Source organism: Aspergillus brunneoviolaceus (genome assembly GCF_003184695.1).
Source record: "Aspergillus brunneoviolaceus CBS 621.78 unplaced genomic scaffold BO95scaffold_21, whole genome shotgun sequence".
In the NCBI taxonomy this organism is placed as follows: Eukaryota; Fungi; Ascomycota; class Eurotiomycetes; order Eurotiales; family Aspergillaceae; genus Aspergillus; species Aspergillus brunneoviolaceus.
The window spans coordinates 114054-141088 of NW_020290751.1; the positions used below are offsets into that span (position 1 = coordinate 114054).

At 56.1% G+C, this 27035-nt stretch overlaps 10 protein-coding genes and 2 non-coding genes across 12 annotated transcripts; 7 read left to right on the forward strand and 5 right to left on the reverse strand.

The window, feature by feature from the left end:
• Positions 1-270: 270 nt before the first annotated feature.
• BO95DRAFT_83838 (geranylgeranyl pyrophosphate synthase) lies at positions 271-3074 on the reverse strand. Its single transcript, XM_025592263.1, has 3 exons — positions 2265-3074; positions 1958-2204; positions 271-1901 (listed from the first exon to the last, which is right to left on the reverse strand). The coding sequence occupies exons 1-3, from the start codon at positions 2674-2676 to the stop codon at positions 335-337; spliced, it is 2226 nt and encodes a 741-aa protein (XP_025443885.1). The 5' UTR covers positions 2677-3074; the 3' UTR covers positions 271-334.
• A 2805-nt stretch (positions 3075-5879) lies between these two features.
• Positions 5880-8670, forward strand: BO95DRAFT_513079 (uncharacterized protein). The gene is made up of 3 exons (XM_025591581.1): positions 5880-7183; positions 7232-7253; positions 7809-8670. Exons 1-3 carry the CDS (start codon positions 5901-5903, stop codon positions 8613-8615), a joined length of 2112 nt encoding a protein of 703 aa, XP_025443886.1. The 5' UTR covers positions 5880-5900; the 3' UTR covers positions 8616-8670.
• Positions 8671-10084: 1414 nt separating this feature from the next.
• On the forward strand, positions 10085-11775 carry BO95DRAFT_493190 (histidine phosphatase family protein; the record flags this gene model as incomplete). The annotated part of the gene is made up of 4 exons (XM_025590750.1): positions 10085-10961; positions 11008-11125; positions 11183-11287; positions 11340-11775. The coding sequence occupies exons 1-4, from the start codon at positions 10172-10174 to the stop codon at positions 11773-11775; spliced, it is 1449 nt and encodes a 482-aa protein (XP_025443887.1). The 5' UTR covers positions 10085-10171.
• A 160-nt stretch (positions 11776-11935) lies between these two features.
• On the reverse strand, positions 11936-13448 carry BO95DRAFT_462077 (uncharacterized protein; the record flags this gene model as incomplete). The annotated part of the gene is made up of 4 exons (XM_025588879.1): positions 11936-12498; positions 12552-12616; positions 12691-13073; positions 13131-13448. The coding sequence occupies 4 exons, from the start codon at positions 13446-13448 to the stop codon at positions 11936-11938; spliced, it is 1329 nt and encodes a 442-aa protein (XP_025443888.1).
• Positions 13449-13700: 252 nt separating this feature from the next.
• On the reverse strand, positions 13701-16268 carry BO95DRAFT_493196 (uncharacterized protein; the record flags this gene model as incomplete). The annotated part of the gene is made up of 7 exons (XM_025590751.1): positions 13701-14513; positions 14573-14607; positions 14729-15132; positions 15166-15342; positions 15638-15747; positions 15823-15980; positions 16225-16268. 7 exons carry the CDS (start codon positions 16266-16268, stop codon positions 13954-13956), a joined length of 1488 nt encoding a protein of 495 aa, XP_025443889.1. The 3' UTR covers positions 13701-13953.
• Positions 16269-16443: 175 nt separating this feature from the next.
• Positions 16444-17157, forward strand: BO95DRAFT_430343 (uncharacterized protein; the record flags this gene model as incomplete). Its single annotated transcript, XM_025584949.1, has 1 exon — positions 16444-17157. One exon carries the CDS (start codon positions 16444-16446, stop codon positions 17155-17157), a length of 714 nt encoding a protein of 237 aa, XP_025443890.1.
• Positions 17158-17234: 77 nt separating this feature from the next.
• On the reverse strand, positions 17235-19644 carry BO95DRAFT_441214 (glycoside hydrolase family 32 protein). Its single transcript, XM_025586130.1, has one exon. It carries the CDS (start codon positions 19258-19260, stop codon positions 17305-17307), a length of 1956 nt encoding a protein of 651 aa, XP_025443891.1. The 5' UTR covers positions 19261-19644; the 3' UTR covers positions 17235-17304.
• Positions 19645-20452: 808 nt separating this feature from the next.
• Positions 20453-20525, forward strand: BO95DRAFT_t101. The gene has a single exon. It is a non-coding gene; the product is annotated as a tRNA-Phe (tRNA).
• Positions 20526-20992: 467 nt separating this feature from the next.
• On the forward strand, positions 20993-21083 carry BO95DRAFT_t102. Its single transcript has one exon. It is a non-coding gene; the product is annotated as a tRNA-Phe (tRNA).
• A 348-nt stretch (positions 21084-21431) lies between these two features.
• On the reverse strand, positions 21432-22178 carry BO95DRAFT_480868 (uncharacterized protein; the record flags this gene model as incomplete). Its single annotated transcript, XM_025590172.1, has 1 exon — positions 21432-22178. The coding sequence occupies one exon, from the start codon at positions 22176-22178 to the stop codon at positions 21432-21434; it is 747 nt and encodes a 248-aa protein (XP_025443892.1).
• Positions 22179-23181: 1003 nt separating this feature from the next.
• Positions 23182-24164, forward strand: BO95DRAFT_513082 (aromatic alcohol reductase; the record flags this gene model as incomplete). Its single annotated transcript, XM_025591582.1, has 2 exons — positions 23182-23211; positions 23298-24164. 2 exons carry the CDS (start codon positions 23182-23184, stop codon positions 24162-24164), a joined length of 897 nt encoding a protein of 298 aa, XP_025443893.1.
• Positions 24165-24891: 727 nt separating this feature from the next.
• Positions 24892-25949, forward strand: BO95DRAFT_472342 (SDR family oxidoreductase; the record flags this gene model as incomplete). Its single annotated transcript, XM_025589645.1, has 1 exon — positions 24892-25949. Exon 1 carries the CDS (start codon positions 25029-25031, stop codon positions 25947-25949), a length of 921 nt encoding a protein of 306 aa, XP_025443894.1. The 5' UTR covers positions 24892-25028.
• Between the last annotated feature and the right edge of the window lie 1086 nt (positions 25950-27035).

Sequence of the window (27035 nt, forward strand, 5' to 3'; positions counted from 1 at the left end):
ACCGCTTGACAAAGAGCTGATGCAGTCTCCAGTAGCGCGCGTATACTACATCAGTCCACCATACGAAGAGCCTCCACCACTACGAACTCAACCTCGAATTAGACGTATTCAGAAAAACCAAGTTTTGAGGTATATACATTTCCACAATCACAATCATCACTCGTATCGCATTCTATAATACAACCAAACAAACATCATAAGTCATAGGTCATGTCTGTGTCAAAAGCGAGTCGAACAAAGGAAATCGGCAACAAAAAAAGCCAGTAACAAAGGGTCATTAGGGCATCATAAAATCATTGGGTATCAGTTCCAGTTTTTTTTTCCGGTCCGATTCTCACAAGGAAGTCGGAATGGGCAGCTCGCTCAGAGACTTGACCAGGCCCCGGAGGGCGGGGTTGAGCTCCCCCGCGGCGGCCTCGAGCTCGGTCACGGTCTTGTTCACCTCGCGGCCGAGCTGGCGGATCAAGTCATAAGTAGCCTGCAGGGCGCCGGTGCGGTGCAGCAGGTCCAGGATCTGCGCCTTACTCTCGGGCGACAGCGGGGCCTCGGCGGCCTTCTGGCGGTAGATGCCCAGGATGACCGTCTTGGCGGCCGGGTCCATGTTGCAGCAGCGCACGATCGGGTAGACGATCTTGCCGTGGTCCAGGTCCTCGGCGCGGCCGAGCAGCCCCAGGTACTCGTGGCGGATCTGGTACCAGCGGCCCAGCAGCTTGGCCAGGGGCTCGAAGTCCAGGGACGAGCCCTCCATGCTGGCGGCCTGCATGAGGCGCACGAGCAGGCGGAAGGTGGAGCCGGACCGCTGGTCCACCATGGTCAGGTACTCCTGCTCCGAGGGGGCCTGGTAGGTGGTGCGCCAGTCCAGCTCCCATGACTGGCCGATGAAGCGGGCCTCGAGCTCCTCCAGCAGCCCGTCCAGCATGCCGGGGCACTTGAGGCTGTTGACGATCTTGGCCACCCGCACGAAGGTGTAGGCGGCGCTGTTCATGCACTGCGCCCGGCCGAACACCTGGTGGGCCGGGGTGCGCTGGCTGCGGTGGGTCGCGTGGTCCTGGATGTCGGCCAGCATGTGGGTCGAGTCCTGCAGCTCGTTGATGATCTGCTTGATGTAGGTCAGCGGGCGGTTGGGGACCTGCAGCCAGACGTTGAGGGCGCCCAGCAGCTCGCTCTGCAGGTCGGTGATGGCGATGGATCGCATGTAGCCGGCCGGAGCGAGGAGGGGCAGCGTATTGAGCTGCACGACAGGCGCAGCCGGCTCTTCCACCAGAGGAGTCCAGACCGCCACGTCCTGGGGTTCCTCCTCCTCTTCGGGCTGAGCCGCCTCCTCCACATGCTCTGCCTCCTGCTCCCGCTCTTCGGCCTCGGCCTCCTCTTCCTCCTCCTCCTCTTCGTCTTCATCCTCCTCCTCGTCCTCATCGTCTTCAGCAGTGGCGTCTCCCTCGGAGGAGTCCTCCTCGGCGACGGAAGCGTGCTCACTCTCCTCCTCTTCGCTCTCCTCGATCGTGTCAGGAACAGCGTAGCGAGGTGTGTTCTTGGACCAGTAGTGGATGCCGGCCAGGGACGAGCCCAGGACCTCCATCCACTTGCGGAGCTTGGGGGCGAGATCCGGGTTGGCCTGGTAGAGCGCCTCGCGACGCTTGACGAACTCCTGCTCGTTCTGGATGATGAGCTCCTTGGTCTTCGCGACCGCATCCTCCTCCGACATGTTCTGGTGTTGCATGAGGAACAGGATGACGTTGGCCACGGGACGCCTCTTGGTCTCGCGCTTCTCCTTGGGCCAGCTGTAGTAGTCGTTGGTGAAGAACATGGTGCGCTCTGCGGCGTCGAGCGCATCTCTTACGATGGCCTGGTCTTCCTTGCCCAGGCGGGTGCCATGGGCGAAGCCCATCAGGGTCCAGTACACACTATCACACTGATTAGGATTTATTCCATGTCAAGTGAGAAGTCAGCGGCCACTTACTCGATACCGGCGTTGAGGCGTCTGCGAGCCACATAGTCGTCGAGGTTGGCGCAGTTGTCGGCGGTGGGGACCTCGGGCGTGACCAGCCAGTTGCTCCGGTAGCTGTCAATGATATCGTTGCCATCAATCTCCTTCTCCGTGATCTCGGCCACCGCCTTCTCCAGCAGCTTCTTCCGGGCTTCGGCGCGGGGCGACTCCACGTGCTCGTCGGGCTTGTCGGTCGTACGTCCGTTGGATTTTCCCTGGGCTGCGAGGTGCAGGTTAGCTACGGTCGGTCATGCATGCGCGTGCAGGACGGGGGACGTACCATCATGCAGGCTGCCGAGCTCGGTCAGGTAGGCGACGAGCTCGAGACGCTCGGGCAAGCATTCGGGGTAGAGGAAGCTGGCGTAGTTGCCGACGGGGCAGGACAGGTAGCTGGTGGGCTCCTTGCCCTCTTCGGCGGCGAGGGTGGCCGTCAGGTCCTGGACGAAGCGATCGCTGCCGCGTTGGGCGACATGGTCGTACTTGTGGATGCGGGGGACGAGGGTGGTGAAGCAGCCCTGCAGCTGCTCCTCACTGACGGAGAGGGGCTGGGAGTGGGCCCAGATCTCGATGGGATCGTGGACGGTCTGGGTCGGGGAGCTCGGCTCGGACTGCGCAGCGGAGAGGATCTGCACGGCGCTGCTCTTGCTTCTTCTCCGCTTGTGGGATAGGATGTGCGAGTATGACTTGAACATTGGTGTGATGTGGGCTGCGAGGGCACAAGCCGAACCAGCAACAAAGGATTAGAAGGGATGAGAGTGAGAAACGACCTGTATACCGACCAGGTCTTTGGTTGCAGTAAATAGCGAATCCACGAAGGAAAGGCAAGATGATGAGGGAAAAAAGAAAGAAGCTCCGATGGAGCACAGGCAGTAATATATAGGCTCGGAGCTCCTCAGTGCTTGGACCAAGTCCCCTCTTTCCAAGGAAGCAAAAAAGAGCTAACAGAGAGAGGCACTGGGCAAAGTCAGCCCATGGCAGAAAAAAAAATTTTTTCTGTTGTTCAATGGAATGCTCATAGCGATAAGGCCAGCATGGACCTCAAGCTGGTCCGACAAGAGGCGAAGGAGAGCATTTGGTGCATTTGGTGCATTGGAGCTTGAGAGGAGGCGAGAAGCTAATGGTGAGGGAATGCACTGATTGGTGGGGGAGGTGCGGCTACGGGCGTTGGATTGGTGTTCTTTGGGCTTAGTTGTTTCTTAGTTTCCCGCCGGCTGCTCTTCACCGCTAAGTCTGCTCTGCACTTTCTATCAGTTTGGTTACTATCAATTTCTCTTGCGCCCCGGCCGAGGTTGCTAATCTGCCCACTTCATTGGGCCACCTCAACGCCCAGCCCAGCGATGACGATATCGATGGAGATCGCTTTCATCTGTCTCTGGCAATGGTGTCGGGGGGATTCCCTGGGTCGGGGTTGGTCGGTGATTACCGATCTGAATTCGGAGGGGAGGAAGTGGGGTGGTGGTGGTGGTGGTGCAGTGTAGTGCACATGTACTAGGTAGAGTGGACGCGTCGGAGAGTTGTGTATTTTGTGTAGTGTATGTAGTGCAGTGTAGTGTAAAGCATGAAGCCGATATGGTTTTGGTTGGTGACGTGGATACCTGCGATCAACATGACAGCCACTGCAGCAGAAGCCGAGGAGGGGAAAGGGTCCTGCGGGTGTGGAAGTGGTCTGTACTGGAGATCATCATCCAAGTGAGTTTTTCTCATCCAGAAAAAAACATTGTTAAGCATGACAAGAAGAAATGAAGCGAGGGAGTGGGGACCGAAGTGGGAGGCAGTGGAGGCAGTGGAGGCAGTGGAAGCACAAGCGAACCAAGTGAGGTTGAAGTGGAGCGAAGGAAGAGCCAGAGGAAAAAAAAAAACAACATTGGCTGGTCACGTGGCCCCACCCGCCCGAATAGGCAGTCTGTCAACAATCCTGCCACCAACCCTTGCTTTTACTCACTTGGTACTCCGTATCGTGTCCAAGGCGACGGGCAGTGGTGGTGCTTGCATCTCAGGCTCTCAGCCCTCGTTCACGCCCATGCGCCTGGAGGAGAGAAAATTTTCATGGTGGGGCATTCCGGCAGATCATCGATACCCCTCTCCTCTCCGGAGGAAAAAAAAATCAAAGAGTGAGGCTGGTAGATGTGAACCATGACGAGGATGGTAGCCCCTCCTCCACCAGTTTGCATATTCTGCGGGATGGAGCTTACGTTAAGCCTACTGCGCTATACTCACTACTGCGGAAGGAGACTACAAGTAACCTGATTACCTAGGGACAGTGTATCATCTGGTGTGATCAGTGACCACCGGAGAACGACGGCGCGTCGACCGGAAATAGAACGGCCCCGTTCTGCGATAAGCTGATCGCCGCACGATCGCCGGGCTGCATCATTGACCACAGCTCGGTTGACCCCTCCGGCCGTTTCGAATCTTTCTGATGCCACTATCCCTCTTTCGACCGCCCGCTTATCGCTGGCAACACAGACTTTCCCTATACTTTTGGGCAAGAGAATGTGTTTGTCTACAAACCACCCCTTCATAAGTAAATTTGCCAGAAAAACTCAAAGCGTGAACACGTCGTCTCGAGGCGTCGATCGAGGTTGAGCGATCGATAGCAGGGTCGCTTCTTGTGCGAAGACTGCAGCAAGAGTACCTAGTAGAGTTCGAGCTTGTGTGCTCAGCGCTCATGGCGATTGGCCGCCGGGGGAGTCAGGTGCAGGCATCGGGATGCGAAGAGTACGCTTGCAACCCACCTGGCAGGGAAGGAAGAAAATCTAAAACCTTGACTTCTTAGCGTTCGCCCTGATGAGGCTTGGCTGGAGGAGAGATACTTGACTTGATGGATGTTGATAGATGGTTGATTGTGGTGGAGAGTCAGTCAGTCAGTCAGTTAGGGCTGGCTGTGATGGGGCTGACAAAGCATGGCCCCAGGCAACAATCAGAGAAGCGGTCAAGGAATGCTTCGTATGCTGCATCCACTATCTTCTTCTCGGAGAAATCCACACTGGCCTTGGTGTCAGAGAAAGTGACCTTGATGTCACAGAAAGCGGACCTTGGAGGTGGACGGACTGGTCGCTTGGCCAATTCGGTTGATGTCGGATTCAATGCCAGATGCTTCTCTCGAGTTCGTCTCTGTTCTCTGAGTCACTCTCACCTCAATCAACCAACAATGACTAGACAACACCGCTTTACACTATGGCGGCGCTTTCATAGGTGTCAGGACTGGAGACAATTAGGGCGATGGGGGCTCTTGCTCCCGTGCGTCCAAGAAACGTGAATCAAGACTAGAACACGAATGATTCGACGATACTGCTTCATAACTAGGGCTATGATTTGACGACTTTCAACACTAGGGAGTATAAGGTCTGTGAGCTCATCTTCTCCCATGCATCCAAGAAACATAACTTAACATTGAGACCAGAACAAGAATGACCAGCCGATCCTGCTTACAGCTATGACTATGCTTTCACGACTGTCGATACTGGAGAGTGTGGAAGCCATGAACTCTCCTTTCATGCCTTCAAGAACCGCAAGCTTGGCTCACAAAGAAAGCACGCGATCGACATGGACGCATTCATAGTGAAAACTTCCATAACAGCGTCTTTGTTCGACCCAGCCATTGAAAGATTACTAGCACTCCCTGATAATGCCTTTGTCCTTTGCCTTGAGGGAATTCACCACCACGAGCTTCTTTATGGAAACGGGGTCCAGCATCAAATCCCTTTCACCGCACACTTTGAAGGAGATTGCAGCTACATCTCCCATGGAGCCGCTTCCATACCACAGCATCCCTGATATAAAACACCATGCAGTCTCTTGCTTGCTCACACTATCCCTCCCATCCCTCCCATCACCACAACCCCCGATCCCCACAGATCAGTCCCAACATTGACTCCTATTCCACGTGAAAACCCCACAGTAACCAACCAGCAAAATGCCCGGCTTGAAGAATGCCTGGGAAGTCATGCCCGGCCTGACCGAGGAGCAGAGGACCTTGCTCCTCGCGATGCTCGACTCGATGGCCGTGGACACGCCGCCGCGTTCGGAAAAAGATTTCTCGGAAGACAAGCCCGACCCGACGGCGGACGAGATGGACTGGGTAAGCAGCATGTTCGAGTCGTTGGAAGCGGACACACCGCTGGACCCAATCGCGCAAAACCTAACCCCAGCGGGGCGCCGCATCCTGCTCGACCCGGCCAACATCAACCCGACCCCGCCGGTCTACGACATGGCGACCGCGCTGCACACGCTGCGGATGGACATGACAACAACCAGCGTCGCAGGGCTGCAGGCGCTGGCGGCGCGGTACGCCAGGTACACGCACTTCGCGCGGCGGCTGCGGCTCGAGGGCACGCGCACAGGGCCCAACACCCCCTTCCAGCGCAGACCGGACCACACCATCCAGGTGCCCATAGACATCCCCGAGGTGCGGTGCCTGCACGATCTGCTCCGGGACCACTTCCCACTGATCTCGGAGTTCGAGCTGGCGCTGGGCCCCGCGGGCGCCGCCTTCACGGACGTCATCAACCCCGGGGACGTGCCCAAGTGCCTGATTCGGATGCTCAATAGCCTGCGGCGGCGGATCACGCACCTGTCCCTCGTCTCGGAGGCGGACGACTGGAACATCGAAACGCCGATGGAGTTCTTCGTGCCGCACCTGCAGCACTACGTGCTGGAGGACCTCGAGGAGCTGCGGGTGCAGTGGCCGTACTGCGTGGACGACAGGATGGAGTGTCCGCCACGCGCGCAGCCGCACCCGTGGCTCAAGTTCTACAAGCGCATCTTCAAGAGCCCGCTCCGCACGCTCGTCCTCGAGGGCAGGGGGATGCACTGCTTATTCCCCCCCGCGGGGCCGACGTTCAACGCCATCCCCGTGGGCGGCTGCAACCTGCGCCACCTGACGCTGACCAACCTCGTGCTGATGGCCTACGACATGTGCATCCTGATCCCAAAGCTCCCGAAGCTCGAGTCCATCACGCTCGACAAGATCCAGTTCGAGGGAGAATGGCCGCAGGTGCTGAAGATGCTCGCGGACCTATGTCTGTGTCTGGAAAGATTCAAATTCCAGGAGGTGGAGTGGGTGCTCGACCGCCACCACCGCCAAAAGGCCGTCAGCATCACTTTTAGTGGTTCTTCAGAGGAGGTTGATGTTCATCAGTGCCTGCGCCGGCTGGCTTCCTTCGATGAGAGGCTGCGTTGCCGCGCCGATTCTACCTTGTGAGCACTGTAGCCCTGACTGATTTCTCCCCGCTAACTGGCCTTCAGACTTGTGATCGGTAGCTGGTGGGTTATTGTCTTAGAAAAAAAAAACAAAAATAAAATAAAATAAACCCGACAACGGCCACACCTATTAAAATCTTTTTTGACTTCATCATCTAATTTGGCAACTCAGAACATACGCTAGTATCCCACACCACTAATCATGACCTTGAACACATTCTGCCTGCCTTACCGCACAATTCTAGACTTATCCCCTAACAGTAACCGGACACTAATGTATGCTCACATACCACCACCAGATAGCCCTAACAAGATGACCTTCCCCAACTCCAACTCCAACCCCAACAATTGGAGCTGGACGCACCGCCACTGCTTGGCACCGGGATCGGAACGCAAGACGGGCTCCACCTGCCTAATCCAGTGTGCCGGAGCGAGCGAACGGCCGGGAATGACTCCCGCCGATGATTCACGTGGGGGTGGGAATGATAAAATCCCAAAGTATACATACCAGCTCAAGCCTCACTCTTCTTCAGCACCCCACTACATTCACCCCCAAAACTCGTCATCATGGTAACTACGCACTCATCCTCCAACTCAACTCCAACTAAAAACCCATTCACAGACCACCGAAGCCCTCTATCTAGACGACGCCACCCTCACCACGACGACGACAACCCTCACCTCCTACCGCCCCATCTCCGCCCTCAGCGACCCCGAAAAGACCCTGGCCAAGAATATCCCGACGGAGAACCACTATGCCCTCACCACCCGCCAAACCGTCTTCTACCCCCAAGGCGGCGGCCAACCCAGCGACACGGGCGTGATCCAGCTCCCGAGCACCCCCAACGCCACCTTCGAAGTCCTCCTCGTGCGCAAGACCCCCGACGGCGAGATCCTGCACTTCGGACACTTCACCACCCCGGCATTCCCGCTCTCCCTCGCCTCCAACGCCGTCGCCACGCAGACCATCAACGCCGTCACCCGCAACTACCACTCGCGGCTGCACACGGCGGGCCACATCATCGGGCTCGCGATGCGCCTGCTCGCCCCGGAGCTCGGGGAGCGCAAGAAGGTGAAGGCCAACCACGCGCCGCGCGAGGCGTGCATGGAGTTCGAGGGCCTGCTGTACAACGAGCACCGGCCGCTGATCGAGGGGAAGGTCAACGAGCTGGTGCAGCGGGCGCTACCGGTGCACATCTCCTGGTGGGAGGAGCGGGAGATTGCCTCGAAGGAGCTGAATATGGTCGAGGGGTTGCAGGTGGGGCAAGGGGGGAAGGTGCGGATCGCGGAGATCGCGGACTTGGATGCCAACCCCTGTGGGGGCACGCATGTGGCGCATACCGGGTTGACGGGGTATATCACGATCCGGAAGGTGAGTCGGCAGAAGGGGGTGACGAAGTTGTCGTATGAGGTGCCGGTGGAGGTTTGAGTGGTCGTTATGGATGTGGTTATAGATGTGGGCGTAAGAGTTTATATGTTTAGAGGTGTATCACTGAATTCCATGATCGTATATGATCATATACAGCGCATAGACTTGTCTTGCTGACACTGCTGGCATTTCCAGAACTACCCGTCATAACCCCTCAAAACTAAAGCTCAATACTTGCGTATATATCAACATAGATCTCGAACTAGTATCATTAGTAGAAATCCGACATAATGCCAGGAGTTATAACCAAGAATATTGAATCACGTTTTTCGGATGGAAGACATGAATGCAATACAGAATAAAGATTTTCATACTTCTAGTACGCATCATAAGAAAATCTTCATTTATGTAGATCAATATTAGTATAAACTGTACAGTTGGTGTTGAATTTATGAATGTGTCCAAACAGGTGTAATACTTACTCAAAGTATGTCTAACGCAATTAACCGACATAGTAGTGGATAATCGCGCATAGTATCGTACCTGGCTCGGTTCCTGCAGCAGATGCACTAACATGATGTGATGCATAAGGCTGCGGCGTGGCGTTGCGACTGCATCTCCAATGTTGGGCCAGATCGAGTGCACGTGGGCAGACCATGACCCGTCTGAGGCATAGCTACCACGACTCGACCTGATGCTAACGACATGGTCTCTTAGAACTGCAGGCATGATGCAGGGACCGTCGTCAGCGAATTGCCAAGGCGTCAGAAGGATCAAGGTGTCTTGGCTGGAACGCTGCAAGAATATATGGCTGGCACCAAGCTTTGGCTAAGAAACTTCCAAGGTGCTTGTTTCCAGAGATTGCAAATGTATACGAGGTGACACTACACCGGTGTGACTTCAATCCTAGCAAGAGGATAAACAAATGAGACCTTCACTAGGAATTCGATGAATTATTATCTGAGGTGTGTACCGTGCCTTGATTCAGCTCTTTTACATCGCCACACCCAGATAGCAGCAGCAGCAGCAATGACAACGACAACGAAAGATGAGGAGGAAATCAGACGGGAACGGCTTCATTAACTAACACCCAAACAAGTCTAGTGACAGCATCGGAGATACACCGTGCAAGACCCACTCCCCTCCTCAGTTGACCAATGGACCAGCAATGCGATAACACGCCTTGGCTTCCCCGCGTGTGATTGGGATCTTCCGTCGGCCGCCGCCGGGGCTGACACCATGTCACTCTTCGTATCTTTTGCGTATCGAGACCTAGCAAAATACCTCGAGGTACTTGGTGCTTATCACCGGTCCGACAGCGGAGGGGAATTTCGCTTCACTTTGGGAAATTGAGCACGTGGGCAGTCTTCTGTCTCTGTCAGTGGTCGATATGCGCTCTTTCTCCATCGTCGGAAATGAGATCGACCGGCTCAGACGGCCATTGCAGCTCCCCGCAATGAGGAGAGCAATCGCCGGCTGGAGGCTATATAAGGGCCTACATCTCGCAACTCAAGCTGCAAAACACAGCAGTAGGCTTCAGATCATCGCCGGATAAAGAAGACCAGCACTTGTCTCTCCATTTACTCACTTCTCTGTCCTTTCTCACAATCCTCCTCATGCCCTCCTCCTCGTCTCTCCTCCGGACCGCCTGTGCCCTAGGTCTGGCTACCGGAGCGTCCGCCTTCTCCTACCCCGCCGCCATCCCCCAGTCCACCCAAGAGAAGCAATTCTCTCAAGAGTTTCGCGATGGCTACAGCATTCTGAAGCACTACGGCGGCAACGGCCCGTACTCGGAGCGAGAATCCTACGGCATCGCCCGGGACCCGCCCACTGGCTGCGCCGTCGACCAAGTCATCATGGTCAAGCGACACGGCGAGCGGTACCCTTCTCCCAGCGCTGGCGCGGGCATCGAGGCCACCCTGGACAAGGTGTACTCGGCCAACATCTCGGAGTGGAAGGGAGATCTCGCCTTCCTGCAGGACTGGACCTACTACGTGCCCAACGAATGCTACTACAACGCCGAGACGAGCAGCGGGCCGTACGCGGGCCTGCTAGACGCATACACCCACGGCAACGAGTACCGGGCCCGCTACGGCCACCTCTGGGATGGCGAGTCGGTGCAGCCCTTCTGGAGCAGTGGCTACAGCCGCGTCATCAACACCGCCCGCAAGTTCGGCGAGGGATTCTTCGGCTACAACTACTCCACCAACGCCGCCCTCAACATCATCTCCGAGTCCGAGACCCTGGGCGCCGATAGCCTCACCCCCAGCTGCGACGTCGACAACGACGACTCGGTCTGCAATAACCTCGTCTACGCGATGCCGCAGTTCAAGGTGGCAGCTGCGCGGCTGAACGCGCAGAACCCGGGCCTGAGCCTCAACGAGACGGATGTCTACCATTTGATGAGTATGTCCTGCTACCACCTTCGTGGAGCATCAGCTGACCACCGCAGCCATGGCATCCTTCGAGCTCAACGCCCGTCCCTACTCCGACTGGATCAATGCCTTTACCCAGGACGAATGGGTCAGTTTCGGGTACCTCGCAGACCTAGACTACTACTACTGCGCTGGGTAGGCCCCCCTGCCGTTGCCGTTCATGAACTAGCCTCAACCCTAACATCAATGCAGACCCGGCGACAAGAACATGGCTGCCGTAGGAGCCGTCTACGTCAACGCCAGTTTGACGCTGCTGAACCAAGGCCCGGAGGAGGCCGGCTCCCTCTTCTTCAACTTGTAAGCCTCTCCTGCGCCCTGCTCCAAGTCAAATGCACTGACCCGACAATAGCGCCCACGACACCAACATCACCCCCATCCTCGCCGCACTAGGCGTGCTCATCCCCGACGCCGACCTCCCCCTCGACCACATCCCCTTCGGCAACCCGTACAGCATCGGCAATATCATCCCGATGGGCGGCCACCTGACCATCGAGCGGCTCAGCTGCAACGCGAGCGCCGCGACGGAGGAGGACACCTACGTGCGCCTGGTGCTGAACGAGGCCGTCCTCCCGTTCAACGACTGCCAGTCCGGGCCGGGGTACACGTGCTCGCTGGCCAACTTCACCTCGATCCTGAGCGAGAGTCTGCCGGACTACGCGTCGACCTGCCAGGTGCCCAGCTCGTACCCGCAGTACCTGGATTTCTGGTGGAACTACAACACGACCACCGGGTTGAACTACCGGACGACGCCAATCGGGTGTCAAGAGGGGGAGAGTTTGGAGTAGACTATGGATATTGAATAGGTAGTCACTAGTGTGGTGATTTCAGGAGCTAACGAACGAGCCTTCCCACCTCCGATTTTACGTTCTACGATTACGCTGCACAGAGCCAATACCGTAGATGAGGCATGAATCATTAATATTAAACCAAAACACACGTTCAAGGTCAAACCCTCCGCTCCGTCTCCGTGACATAGAACGACTTCTGCACCCTGACCATCCTCTCGCTGCCCACCACATCCGTGCCCCACTGGCCCCCGCCCACCACGCCCCCCACCGTATTCTCATACTGGAACCCCATCCCCGTCAGACTCTCCTGACTATCACTCTTCCCTCTCTCCCTGCCCCTCCCAGCTCCCAAATCACCAACCCCACCACCACCACCACCGACGACAGTCGCCATCGCCATCGCCGTCGCCGACCGCTCCACCCCGTGCACATCCGGCCGCCACGCCGCATCCACCAACTCGACCTCGAGATCTTGGTCCTTTTCCGTGCGGGAGCGCGAGAAGCTCGAGAACGGGAAGCTGCCGCGGGACCGGGAGCGGGGCTTGCGGCCGGTGCCGCCGCTGCGGGTGGTGTATGTGTAGGCGTAGGGGGCTTTGGGGGTGGACGAGGCCCCGTGGTCCAGGAACTTGCGGAGCAGGGGCCGCAGAGTCACCAGGCTGCCGGCCGTGATGCCTAGGCCGAGTTCCAGGAAGGACCAGAGGTCGATTTGGTAGGTCGAGTCTTGGGGGGTGTTAGCTTTACCTTTAAGCGAGTGAAAGGGGGGCGTAGCGTACATAGAAAGTCCAGGTCCTTGTAACTTGGTAGGAAGGGAATGCGGATAATGAGGGCCAGACATGCACTGTACTTGTTAGTGTTTCGTTGCACGATTCAAGAGTGCGAGGGTTCGTAAAGCGGCAAGGGGGAGGCACATACACACAACCCATACTCAACGTCGCGCCCAGCGCGATCTTCGTGCGCGGGTTGATCTGCAGCTTGCGCACCAGCAGGATCGGCAGCAGGCCCAACGCCAGGTCGCACGCCGCGCAGATACTGCTGTACACGTAGGCGACGGCCAGCAGCACCGAGGTGTCCAGACACTGGCCCCGGCCGGTGCGCTCCCAGAACTCCGAGACCGGGTGGCATTGCAGCACCATGAAGAACCAGAAGACCAGGCCCACCGTCACCGAGGCGCAGATGGCCGTCCACAGGATGATCCGGTGGGATTGGCGCACCGTCAAGCGGAGCAGGGCGAGCGCGATCGACACCTTGGCCACGCCTGAGGCCCACATGTAGATGAGTTGGCCGAGCCACCACCACTATTTCTGGTCAGTATCCTCCGAGATGGTGGTAAGGAGGGTGGGAAGGGGGCGTACAAGCATGGCGCGGTGCAGGTCGTCCATACTCCGGAAGTCGGTCAATTTGCGACCGATGCCTTCCTTGGCGCCGACGATGGCGCAGACCGTCAGGAAGATGTTCAATACCTTCGGGTTGGTCAGCTTGGCAGCCCGGTAGTGCAAGTGAGCGCCGGGGATGCCTACCGTAGCAATCACCATCAACCCATCGTCCCATCCGAACGCCTTGATCAGTCGCAGTCGCACGTACGAGCGCAGGCACACGGTGATGAACGACACGGACATGCACACGACGGCGACGATCAGGATCTCCTTGCTGCGCCCTTCGACGGGCATCATCTTGGCGGTGGTTCGGAAGATCCCTTCACTCTTGCATCAAACTGGGGTGGGGAATTGTGTGGTGGAATGCGTGTCGCCTCGGGTCGGATGGGTTAGCTGCGATACGTGCTGCGGGAACGGCCAAAGACTTTTATATGAAGCAGCGACGTAAAGCACATGTCCGGTCGAGGAGACGCGACTCGCAGAGTGGAGGGGTGAGACGAAGGCGCGCGCTGCAGAACCTTAACTCGAATACAGTTCTCGTAGGGGGGTGGTGTAGGTTCAAGGAGAGTCGCGAATCGAGTCAATGGGTGAGTGTGGTGGCAGTACTACCGAGAGTCGGGTCCTGCCCAATGGCGGTAGTCGAAAAGCAGTGACTGGATCTGATACACAGGAGAAACCGCGACTGCTGACGGGCGGGCGATGCGGACGGTGCCAGTGTACTTAAATGGCTCTCACGGGGAGGAGTGGCAGGGATGCGCGGTGTTTTGGGCTTCGAGAAGGACCCAGTCTCGCGCTTCGGCTATCAGTCTGTCCCGGCAGAATACGAGCTGGCCATGGTTCTCCCGGCCCAGGAAGCAGATTGGCGAGGGGGATCGGCCATGGTGAACTGACTCGAGAGGGGGCAACACTCCACGGTTCGTCGCAGGATCGAAACTACCGGACTAGTGTTCTCTGGGTGAGCACGGGGCTGGAGTGGCGTGGGTAAGTTCCAAGATTCAGGAACCGCGATGGCGATATTGGTTCCTGTGGGGCAGTCGACGGGCGTCGAGCTGATCAGCAAGAGCTCCGGCTCCAGGTGAATGGCAGATCCGCTAAGAATATCCCGAGGGTGTATCAGAAACTGCCGCGACACGAGGTTATTCTGTTGACGGGGTTGACATTGACAATGTGTTTCGATTCTCAATCGCAAGGCGGTGGTTGGGAAACCTCTCAATTGCATCTGGCCCAGATCGATCGCGACACTTCCGATCAGAATTGCAGTTAATCTCGAGAGGACATCGCCAAGGCATCTATCTGGCTGATCGAGCTGAGCAGCGGCGATGGCCGGAGCCCCTGCAGCCTCGGAGGCTGGAACCGACCTCCCTAAAGCGGATAGCTGCGGAGTGCCCTAACCCGACCCTTGACTCGCTGACCTCGCCTACCGACTGTTTCTAATCCCAGTCCAGCATAGACTGGCCTGCAAGCGATGAAGCCGGCCTGGCATCTGGAGCCGAGACTGCTCTCGCTGGATCATTTATCCACCCGCTCCCTGGCAATGGTGGGAAAGACCTACGCAGATACTATATACAGCGACGCACCTGCCACCGTGTGGTCTGGCCAGGGAGATGGGTGAGATTTCATTTCCCAGGTGCAGTGCAAAAGGGCCGGCTCCAACTTTATTTTGTCTTAGGGCGAGTAGGTAGTTCGGGGAATCAAGATGTTGGGACGATCTTGTACTGCGATTGCAAGGCCAGCCACAAAGCCATCGCCTGATCGCCCAGCAACAATAATTCCGGTCGCTACCAGAGTTGAGCGAACCAGCCGACCGGGAGAATGATCCAGGAAGAGCTTCTGTCCTCATGAGAATCAGGACATTGGGACAGAATGGCCTGATGCATGCGTTAATGTTCAAAATAGAATTTTCGATCTCCCCGCAAAATTGGGTTCGTTGTAGGAGAGGGGCCAGATATGTTTCAAATCTCGTGCAGCTCTCCTCTTGAGGCTAAAAGAGATATTTCGGTTTCACCCAACTTACTTTTATCTTCAGTATCTGACTCAGGCCAAACTCATCTCCAAAGGCGATGAATGTGCTGGCGGCGGCAGACTGACCAGGGTGAAAATTGACGAGGGGCAATCCCAGTCCGGGTTGTTCCACTTTGAGGCAAAGCCCCGAGAATGAATCGCTAGCGGGTCGCCTGCGGCACGTGGTCGGCTACGCGATGGTAATCAGATCGATTCAACAACAAACTAATAATCAGGAAAAGGGGAGCAGTCTGGGGATCTCTTCATCATCCACCCGAGTCACTTCTGCCTTGGATTGTGGGTGCCATTGCGCCCGAATGAAGACAAGAAGACACCCACCAAATCCCGGTACCGTGGTTCAGTGGGCGAGGTTCCGCTAGTCTGGAACAAAAAAAGAAAAAAGGAAAAGAAGATGGAAGGCGGGAGATAAACAGAGAACGGTGGACGGAAGGGAGGAGAAATAATGGGCCGCGAAGAAAGTGCACCCGCGCGGACTCGAACCGTGAACCTCTGTGTGAGTTGTCGATCTCCGCATTCAATCCACCATATCTAATGCTCTCCAGCCTTTTCTTCTCGTTGAGCACGCAGCGCCTAACTATACCCTGCACGTCTCATCCAGTCTATCTTATTACGTGACTTTGGGTAATAATATGTCGAGATATGCACCTACTGTGGCCTAGATTGTGAGGTTGCTGAATAGCTACGGCACCCAAGCTAGAGGACAATATCACGCTTACCGCACTATCACCATTCACCTTCAGCTGTCTGCGACCGGGAACACATACTGGTCGCCTGGCAGCTGCTTCAATTCCCAAATTTACCCTACGACTGATCGATGGAAGCAAAGTTACACCGATCAAGCATACGATCAATGGACACTACCATGGAACGAATCATCGCGACCGCGGTCAAGACCCGTGACACGAGCCTCGACAGCTCTGTAGGGCATCCGACGGCAGGCCTGCTTTGTCTACCCCGAACATACCTAGGAGTTCCATGGCTATGACTGTCGATCAGGCCGGAATCGCCAGCACAGCCCGCTCAGCCGCAGTGGAGGAGACACAAGGCTGACAGCTTGACATGGCCGGTGACTGCGAACTGCAGGGAGGCTCGCATTGTTGCAAACCAACCGCAGAGATCCTTCAGCCACGCTGCGCCTCGATGAGGGTGTTGGACCGCAACCTGGCGGTGCCAGATGCCTTATATGCTCCTCGACTGCCCCTCAACATTTACGCTCTGGCTTCACTTGCAGCAAATATCCCTCCCAACCAGCACTATCCCGGCCACCACAATGACCACCAACATGGCCCCCGCCGCCCTCAACGTCCTCTACTACTTCCAGAAACAAGAGCTGAAGCTCGACTTCAACTCTCCCGACCGTGCGCAAGCCTACCAGAACCTGAACCGAGAAGGTCGCATCTACGCGACGGAGCCGACGGCCGTGTACCTGCCGCTCACCCCCTCGATGGCCTACCTGCGCGACAGCCACAACGGACTAGTGATCGGGTTCACCACGGGCGCAGAAGCCAACCGATGGTGTCAGACAGCCGTGCTGGGCCGGCTGCATTGTCCCAGCACCCCGCATGAGGTGCGCATTCGGCGCGCCTGGACCGACGAGGCCCTGGACCAGCAGTTCCAGATGCAGCAGTTTCCGCTCTTCATGCCGGCGCAGGGAGAGGCGCCGCCCTCCCCGCCCCCGTCCGCTCACTCCGCCACCAGCAGTACCAAGCGACAACCGCTGACCCCAGGCTCACCCCCTCACGCACCGCCGACATGGAGCCCCGAGGCACCACCTACCCAGCCGGCCAAGGCAAATAGTCAACCAGGGAGCTATCGGGGCACCAGACAGACCATGTCGATGCAGCTTCCGCCGTCGACCGCCGCGCATCTACCCGGGCCGATGTCTTCACAGCTCCTGCCCGCCCCGTTGACCATCGGGACACAGGAGCGCCCACCCGCAACGCAGGGGATTGAACGACGGCCACGAGCGAGCAGCTTCTACTAAACCCGATTATTCTGTTTCTGGTCTTGTCTTTCAAGCAAAGCATACTAAACATGTACCGCATAGCGAGGAGTTACAATGGAATTGTACTTGATTTGTGTTACAACCGTGCTATGCTAGGCAATCATACACTGCATGCCGTAATCCCGGTCAATTTCTCTCCGGCCAGGCGTTATAGAGCCCCTCCGACACGGAGACATTCCTGAACTGCACCTCGCCCTCGCCGTTATGGAAGAAGCGGATCTGGGTGGAGTTGTCGTACCACGATCTCGCCCAGGTGCTCAACGCAAAGCGCCCGTTGGCATACACCTCGACAACCGAGTTATCCACGACGACAGTGAGATCCAACGTCTCGACCTGCTCCTGGCCGTTCTCGATCACGTCGAACAACCGCAACTTGCCGGACTCAGTAAAGCTATCCAGCCCGGGGTTCGTGGGCGCCGCCGCACTGGTCTGGCTGCGGTCGACGACCAGCGACTCATTGCTGAACTGGTAGTAGACGGCCGTGCGCTCCAGCTCCGACGCCAGGATTTCGAACCCGGACTGGAGCGGGGACGAGCGCGCGCTCGCGGGGAACTCCAGCTGGGCCGTCAGCACGAAGAACTTGGAGCTCGGCGATTGCGCGAACGGCACGACGGCCGCCGTCTGCAGCGTGCGGTCCTCCTCCGCGGTCACCGAGCCGTTGGCCAGCAGCGCCGCCTTGGTCTCCCGGGCGATCGTGATCCCCAGCGTGCGCAGCGTGGCCGTCTGGTTGTCCGACTCCCCCACCACCCATGACACGCCCTCCTCGCGCACCAGCTCGTTGTCGACGACGTTCTCCACCGTCTGCACCTTCAGCTCGCGCGGCAGCAGCAGCGACCCCGTCCACCCCTGCTGGGCCGTGGGGAACCCATCCGCCTGCTCGTACTGGTCGCCCGTCAACCAGACGAACGAGACATACCGATCCACCTCCACGCCGCTGGTCTTCGACACCGCTGAGCTGGCCGGCAGCACCTTGCCCGCCGCAGCGTAGGCGCTGAACCCCCAGTCCAGAAACCCGGCCATGGAGGGGGAGAACTCGACCTTGGCACCCTCCTGCTCACTGCCCACCCCGACCTCACCCGCCGCCCACAGCATATCGTGGATACTGGAGACCTGCGGCACGATGGGCAGGCCAGACCCCTCCGTGCCGAGTGTGACGAACACCTCACCCGTCTTGGGGTCATGGCCCTCCTCGGTGAGAAAGAGCACATTCCCCGTCTCGAAGTTGAACCCCCAGCGCCCGGCCCAGGTGCCCTCGTCGCCCCAGCTGGAGTTGGTCGCCTCCTGCCACCACTCCCCGAGGTACTCCCAGTACTGGAACTCGGAAGCGTTCCCGCCGTTCTGGCGGTAGAGGAACTGCGCGGGCCCGACGCCGTGCACCCCACCAGAGACCGCGACATACCAGGGGGCGTTCTTCTCGGTCCAGCCATCGACGGCCTGCTGCACGGCCGTCTCATTCCGCGCCACCTCCTCATCCAACGACAGCAGCACATCCAACCTGGCACTGCGGAAGACAAACGGATCGCGGAAGGCGGTGACGTCGACGGCGAAGGGGTGGTCGGCGATGACGGGGCCCTGGTCGAGCTTCTCGAAGCGGCGGCCGCCGTCGCGCGCGACGGCCAACGACTGCGTCTCGCTGCCGCGGGTGTAGGGGATGGACCAGTGGATGGGCAGGAAGGAGACGGAGGTGTAGAGTAAGGTGGGGGTGTTGTTGACGCCGACGGGGATGACGGCGCCGTCGAACACGGCGACGGGGTCGTTCTTCCCGCCCGGCTGGATCAGGAAGCTCCCGTTATCGGAGGTGTCGGTGTAGGTGGCCAGGTTGGCCGTGGTGGCGCCCGCGATGCCGTCCCCGTCGTGCAGGAACCCCACGTGGAAGAGGCCGGTGGATGGGTCGGTATAGTGCGCGCAGGGGTCGCCGATTTGGCCCTCGGCGGGCAGGATGTGCGCGCGCGGCCGCCACAGGTGGAAGAGGGTGTTGTTGGGGAGGGTGCTGAGGTTGGTCGGCGGCGGGGCCGTGGTGTCCAGGTGATATGAGGCTGCTGCGCCGGTGGCGAGCGCCAGCGTGGTAGTGGTGAGCTTCATTGTGATGCTCCTGGATTGGATAGCTTCGAGGAGAGTCTTGCCACCGGGAAATGGGGCGCTTTATATGTCGCTTGCACGGTTGCTTGCGCTCCTGCTGCTGCTGCTGCTTCTTCCGTGATGTCCTGCTCAGAGAAGACCCTTGTGCATCGTCATACGATGAATCTCCATGGATTCTCCGCGATTTCGGCGAAATCCCGCACTGCCAGGGTTGCGGGGTGTAGGGCGTGGAGGATATCGCCGAGGTTTTGCCTGGGGTTTCGCCGACGGCGAGCTCTCGGCTGTCGATCTGGGTTGAATGGGGTTAGAGTCTTGGGGGAGTTGGAAGAAGGGCAGGTAGACGAGGTGGAAGGTGGATGGGAACTTGATTGTTTTGTTTTCATCGCGTAAGTGCTGGGTGGTGGCCTAACAAGGGGTGGGTTGGGATGGGATGGGGTTGGGGTTGAGTTGAGGCTGGGAGTTTACGGGCCGAGGAATGTACGGAGTATGTACTGTACTGTACGCTCTCCGGATGCGGAGGCCGATCACTAACTGGCAATACGGAGTTGCTCGCACAGCCCTAACTCGACTCAGCCAGCACACTGAATCATGCTTCATTACGAGGGTGATAATCTACATAGTATCCCCCACGGGTTCGAGAGTGCAGCTCGGTGTCAACCAGTAGCATGGTCTGTCATTGATCTTACGTCTTGGTTCGTAGCCGAACGGGGACCGACCGGGGTTCCTCACTACTATAGCCATGTGGTGTATGCGCGGAGGAATAATTGGTGGTGGGATTGTAGGCCGTCAAGCTTGTAGGTGTTTACCATGTTCCAACTGAGCTCCTTTTTCTGGTTTGTTGGGGTGGCCCCGGCAGCACAGTGTTGCGTAGATATAGGATATTTAAGGGTTGATGCCTCGGGATATATAACCGCCCACCAGACTATCGCGACATCAGTATACCACAATTGATGTTATCGGGTAAACATGGAAGTCGCTCCATGAGAGTCACAGGAAGAGAAACCATACTCTCTTCGACCTTTTGTTCACCTGAAAATGAGGAATTGTTGATATTTACTGCAGGGCCAGGATTCTGCACTCTTTCGCGCGCTGTGGGGCATATTACCGCAAATAAGCCGACGTCTACACGAACGGGGCAATGGCAAATTTGTTGACCGCTCATATAGCATTATATCCTGGCAGCATCACGTGCAATGGGGCAATGGCGCATCTGGGAGCGCGTCAGACTGAAGATCTGGAGGTGGCCGGTTCAAGCCCGGCTTGCCCCAATACTTTTTGCTGTTTTCTTTTGGCCCTTTTTCTGTCCTTGCCTGGTGGGACTACATGGTGGTGGGTTTTTAGACAGTATGTACCAATAGCGGACAAGTTCAAGTCTGGAGGAGACGATGGCGAGCAGCGAGAGAATTTAAAGCCTCAGGCTATAAAAAGTCGCCCGGGGCGGAAAGATAGAGTAGAACAGATCTTTTATAGCATACTATATAGACTAAATTTATATATTCAGGCATAGAATATACTCTTATATCTAAACTATATATTAGGATTATTAATTCTCCGAGAGACAATCGAATAAAAATTTTATTAATATATTATGTAATGGACATGTCAGTTGCGAGGCTAGTTATATCTAGTAATAAGAAGATATCTGCTGTAATTGAGTGGTACGCCTTAACATGCGATGAAGTATAGCATTCTCAAAAGATATAAGAGCTAAAAAGAAGAAAATTACATCGATCTTGGGACGATGGCGCATCTGGGAGCGCGTCAGACTGAAGTACCAACTTCGGCCATTAATCTGAAGGTGGCCGGTTCAAGCCCGGCTCGTCCCATTCTCTTTTTTTTTTTTTTGGTTTTTTGATTTTCTTCGTCGCTATCGCAACAGGTCGTGTGGGGCTGATCAATTCCACCCACATGTGGGGCGCCGCAAGAACGAGTATTTGAGTGAGCCCTCAGTCGGATTTCAAGGTTACTAGATTAGAAAGAGCTATAATGACACAATGGCATCTTTTTTATCGTTATATATAGATAGTACTAGAGACACAAACACATATTCTAAAGAGTAACTAGGGCAGACAGACCTAAGATGATCTGCATGCACGAATGCTAGAGAATGCCAAAAGAGTGACCAGTGCCGAAGCACTCAAAACTTCAGGTTCAAACCCCCGAAGGGGGTGGAACTAGCAAACATCGTAATTCCCCTCGTCAGCCCCATGGGCACCACCAGCAACGATAACACCTGTCCGGCCACCACCATGGCCACCACTGGCATGACCGCTGGCATGACCACCGCCGCCATGACCGCCACCGCCGCCGCCTGCGCCGCCACCACCACCCTTACGCTTCTCCTTATCCTTGCCCTTGCCCTTGCCCTTCCCATCCTTATCCTTCCGCTTCCGCGCATAGCACGCATCCGCATGGCCCTTGTCCTCCCCATGGTCATCATAGTACCGCACCGCCCCCTTACACTTAAAGTTCTTGTCGACGATCACGAACTCACGCCCGGTCACATCGGCCTTGCCGTCGTAGACGCCGTCGGCCACGAGCGGGAACTGGAACAGTTCGTCGCGCTTGTTGAACAGATCGCTGGCGCGGCGGTCCAGGGGCTTGGGGAACTCGGCGTAGTCGTGCGGGTGCTCCTCCTTGGCCTCGTGGATGCGCTTGGCCTGCTTGACGGCGGCCTTGACGTGGTCACGGGTGAAGACGTGGTCGTGGCAGACGATCTCCACGTTGGTGTCCTTCTCGCGGGGGGTGATGGTGAGATGAGTTAGGTCGGGGAGGGGTTTACCGGTGGTGGTATTAGGGCTGAGGGCCAAGGCAGAGTCCTCGGGGAGCGGGGTGGAGGGGCGGGAGGGGAGCGGGGAGCTGCTGGCGCCCATGAGGAGGCCGAGCCCCCCAAGGAAGACGACTTCGGGGTGGAAGTGCATTGTGGTGTTTGGTGTAGGTTGTACGAGTGAAGGTGTAGCTTGGTTGAAGCTTGCTTCGGGTGTACTGATGTTGGTGGGGGGGTTTGATAGTGAGGGAATAGGACTAATAGGTAGGTTGAGAAGGTGGTATTTATAGGCATTCGATGAAGCCGGACTGGAGTAAGTGTATAGATTAAAACTTGATTGACACTTTGTCAGTAGGTGGGTGTCCTTGTTGAATCCCAATAGAACAATTGCTTTGTTCGGGACGCCATCATCCCTTTGACAAGCACAAAGGAGAGGGATAGATAATTAATCAACTCATTATGCTTCCGCTAGCTAGGGCATACAGGTGCATTGTTTGAACTGCAATGCAATACTGAGTTCCGGCGTAAGTCATGACTTTGGGCTGTTAGCCCAACATCCCGAAACAATGACTTGCCCTACGTCAAAGAAGCCCTGTATTCGACAACTAACTCTCAGCAAGAACCACCGCAGATCCTCTGATTGAGTAACGCGCAGTAGTTGAAGTGTTTGATCTTTATGCCACAGATTCGGCAAGCAGAACCGGCCATACCACCTTGGGTCTCAGCAGACCTCGCATCATCGGCAGCGGAAATCCCTTCCGCGCGCGGAATTCTGCCGCCTTATATCACAAATGGATGAATGACTTTCCGACTAGGTAGTGGTCCATTCTGCACTCGACATAACGGAAATTGATAATCATTCCAACATATCCAAATCCCAAGATCTCCCATAGTACTCTGTCAAGGAGCGATGGTCGGTGGCGTCGTCTCCTTAGTCATCGGGCGGCCCATGACAAATGACCTCGCTGAGTCGATTGGTCATACTTCAACTTCATAGACGTCACCAAGGTGTGCGGTGTAGGTGTATATGAGCAGAATACTCACCAGAGCAGAAGGGTTTTATCCACTCACATCTAATATATAATTAGTGCAACTGTCGCGGTCTATTGACAAGAAACGCAAAGAAATAACCCGTTTGAGTTCAACCTCTGATCATCATGGCCGCTACCAGGGTAGCTCTTGTCGGAGTCGGTTTCCCTAAACCCAGTTCTTACCCCAATGCCCCCTTGAATTTCTCAGATGTTGCGGAACAGCCAACACCTAACGGACTTAGGCTTCTGGCAATCTTGGACCGGCGATTCTATCCGAGCTACTGACGGGCGGTTTTGATGTCACGGTCCTCACCCGGCAGGACAGTGGCAAGGAGTTTGATTCAAGAGTTCATGTTGCGAAGGTTGACTATTCGTCTCTCGAGGCCCTTCAGGCGGCGTTAGCTGGCAATGAGGTGGTGGTAAACACTCTAGGAGTTGGCTCTGTTCCCCGGGATGTTCATCTCCGCCTGGTGGATGCCGCAGTAGCCGCGGGAGTCAAGCGTTACATTCCCTCCGAGTTTGGATCTCACACTACCCACCCGGCAACGGCAAGGCTTCCCGTCTTCGCCGACAAGGTTGCGGTGCAGAAACACCTCCGGCAGAAGGCGTCCCATTCCGCGGATTTCACGTACACGCTGCTGTTCAACGGCCCCTTCCTCGATTGGGGACTGAAAGTGGGCTTCCTGTTGAATCTCGCTGGTCCTGTGGCTACCCTCTACGATAATGGTGAGAGGAGATTTAGTACGACCACCACCAGCGCGGTGGGCCAGGCCGTGGTGGGGATCATCAAGAACCTTCCCGCGACGGCCAACAAGGAGGTGTTCGTCCATCAAGCCGTGGTCTCCCAGAGGGAGTTGCTGGCTCTCTCCGGCAAGCATCTGGAGACCAAGGCTGTCTCGACATCCGACCTGGAACAAGAGGCGTCGGCGGAGCTGGCTAAGCCCAACCCCAACTTCCATGCGGCTGCCGTTGGCTTCTTGCGCCGAGCAATCTTTGGCGAAGGGTTTGGAAGCCACTTCAATTCAAGTGATCTTTCCAATGAGACGTTTGGGGTGCGACCGCTGTCGGAGAATGAGCTTCGCGAACTGGTCGCTCAGTGTGCGCGTTAAGCTTTGCCTTTATCCTGCATTCTCCGTGTGCGTGTCTATTAGAATCACGCTGACTAGGCTGCTCGGCTAGGGCGCCGATGATTCATGCCGATAGGCGTCGACTTTTATGCCATAACTCTTTTGCAGGTTGGAAACATGTATTATGGAATCAAATCATACGTAGCTTTAGTAACCAGCTGTGAGCTGGCCTTCCAAAGGCCACACGGTAATTATTCAATCATATATATATATATATATTCAGTATTTATTCCTAAATCAGCTAAAATCATGTCAAAGGCATTTGACACCTATATGATAAGCGAATGTCTTGTTGTGAAAAAGGAAAGATGCTGAACGAACCAACTCGTCACAACTTAAATTCACTGTATAGGGACAAACAAATCTAGGTAACTAGGTAGCGATCAGAGACAGGATCACTCATATCAATCCGGAACCTTGAGATTCAATAATTCTTCAATCGCCATATGATCGGTGGAAAGTCAGATAAAGTCCGAGGTACAAAAAGCTTGAAAAAATCAGCCACCAGACTAATCCAGGTAAGGAAAGACATTCGCAAAAAATTGGGTCGGACGACATGCGGTGGAGCATGACTCGCTTGCTCATTCGCCTTCGACTCTTCCGAAGCACCGGGAGAGTGGATCACCGCGCTTGTTGTTGAATCCCATATAAAATCCCAACTCAGCCTTGTCATTACATTTGGACGATCTGTATCGAGATTCACGAAGGCATTCACCAAACCCACACAACTCGATCCTGGTCTGATTGTGGCATTTCCTGTCACTACCATATTATCCCAATCGTTCTGGCAGACATCCTACTTACCTTCTCCTCAAACTTTAACACCCAAGACTCGAACCCACTGAGATGGCCAAAGTGATCATCTTCGGCGCAACCGGCACGGTCGCCTCAGCCACCGCCCGCGCCGCCCACGCCCGGGGCACCAGCGTCGTCCTCGCCGCCCGTGACCCCACCAAACCCATTTCAGCCCTAACCCCCGAACAAGAGCACCAGGGCAGCTATCAACGCATCCAGGCCGACCTGAGCGACCCCGAATCCATCCGCCTCGCGGTGACCTCCACGAACGCCACGCGGGCATTCGTCTATACCGTCTTCGACGCTCCAGACCACATGCGCGCCAGCCTGGAGGCCATGAAATCCGCCGGGATCGAGCACGTGGTCTACTTGAGCAGCTTCGCTGTGAAGGGCGAGCCGGGCAGTGTCGGGCCGGAGAATTTCATCGCGCATGCCCACGCGCGGGTAGAAATGTCTCTGGCAGATGTGTTTGGAGCTTCGGGGTATGTTGCGGTGCGGCCGAGTTTCTATGCCACTAATATTCGATGGTGGTTGGCTGCTGCGGCTGAGGGGAGGGTGGGGATGGCGTATCCGGAGGCGAAGTTTGACTTGGTGGTTCCGGAGGATATTGGCCGGGTTTGTGGGACACTTCTTGCGCAAGGGAGTGGTATGGTGCAGGGCAATTATGTGAATTTGCTGGGTCAGGAAGAGCTGGCGCTGGGAGATGCTGTTCGATTGCTGAGTCGAGAGACCACCGGGAAAGAGGTGGAGGTTGTCACGGTTGGCGAGGAGGAAGAGATTGAGTGCTTCGTTGCAAAGCTTGGGTTCCCCGAGCCTCTGGCGCGGGCTGTCGTGCAGCAGAATCGGGAGCAGAGCCTTGGTCTCGGTCGTGGGCTTGTCAATTTCGCAACGGACACGGATTTTACGCGGAATGTGTATCGCATCACTGGGAGTCAGTCGACGGGGTTCAGAGAATGGGCTCAGCAGGCGTAAGCGCATAGCTGGTGCTTAGTGGGGAGATAGCTAGGCGTTGGCGAAACTAAATGTCAATGTTGTGGAGACAATGTGAGCGATCGGCTCTGCAATGAAGTACTCTGTACAGTATTGGCCAACTATTGGTAATCGTCACGAAAAGTCTATAGGTAGATAAGTGATAAAGCTGAAGGACAATGTAGACATAACCCATTGGGCCTGATTCGAGGTGTATCATGTGAATACAGAGGATCTCCTCCAAAGGCCCCGTCCCCCGCGCATACTAGACCCGCCGATCAGCCGAAATAGAAAGTCTAATGGCCGTCGCAACCAGTCCCCATGCGATGACAAAAGAGAATCATCGGCTGGAACACGGGCATTTCCTGCATGACCGCCTGGATCTAGGGATGCTCCCGGTTGAGCGTATATTTCTACAATCTAGGAGCCCGGCAAACACAATCACCAGATCGTGTCCCACAATCCCTAGGGTAGTTGTGGAAAGAAGGCGAATGAGCTCATTGGGTCATATCATGATGCTTAATTGTCACAACCTTGTTGTCCGACTCTTTTGAAAAGGGAGAAGTCAGAGAGATGGCAAGTCGAGACTAGGATGCAACGGGGCGGCGCTGCGGGAGCGTAGTCGCTTCACGGCCAAGTCTTGACGGCATGGTGCAGGTTGGGCAGTATAGAGTTGCTTTGTCCTAGGCTTGGGATGTTCTTGTGGATGTTGCAGTCCCCGCCTATTGGACTGTCGCAATATCATGTAGGAAATTTGTGAACCTCTTTGAACAGTAATTCTTGAATTTCACTTGACTACAGCTAACAAAATAGATAATTTTAGAAACTATTTATCCAGTAGTACAGTGTATGTCGCTCGCTTAAGACTCGGCTGGTTTCCCGCGCAGCTGACATGCCCGTCTTCAAAGTGGAGATGCCCCGCACGGAGATAGGGTTTAAAGGAATGATCTCAGTGTCAGCACTCTGACGGAGCTGACTTGGGATTTCGCCTTCACAATTTCGCCTATTGGATGATATTGCAAATGATATTTGACCCAAGCCCCGCAGGGAAAGGATCAGGGAATACAAATACGGTAGTATGGCATAGTG

What these genes read in the sequence shown, in the direction of transcription:
- BO95DRAFT_83838 (XM_025592263.1), bottom strand. Translation starts at nt 2,676, where the DNA reads ATGTTCAAGTCATACTCGCACATCCTATCCCACAAGCGGAGAAGAAGC. An exon ending in GCTCGGCAGCCTGCATGATG is followed by an intron (nt 2,205 to 2,264) that starts GTACGTCCCCCG and finishes TGCACCTCGCAG; the next exon opens with CCCAGGGAAAATCCAACGGA. An exon ending in CGCCTCAACGCCGGTATCGA is followed by an intron (nt 1,902 to 1,957) that starts GTAAGTGGCCGC and finishes TCAGTGTGATAG; the next exon opens with TGTGTACTGGACCCTGATGG.
- BO95DRAFT_513079 (XM_025591581.1), top strand. Translation starts at nt 5,901, where the DNA reads ATGCCCGGCTTGAAGAATGCCTGGGAAGTCATGCCCGGCCTGACCGAG. An exon ending in TGCCGCGCCGATTCTACCTT is followed by an intron (nt 7,184 to 7,231) that starts GTGAGCACTGTA and finishes ACTGGCCTTCAG; the next exon opens with ACTTGTGATCGGTAGCTGGT. An exon ending in TTGTGATCGGTAGCTGGTGG is followed by an intron (nt 7,254 to 7,808) that starts GTTATTGTCTTA and finishes ACCCATTCACAG; the next exon opens with ACCACCGAAGCCCTCTATCT.
- BO95DRAFT_441214 (XM_025586130.1), bottom strand. Translation starts at nt 19,260, where the DNA reads ATGAAGCTCACCACTACCACGCTGGCGCTCGCCACCGGCGCAGCAGCC.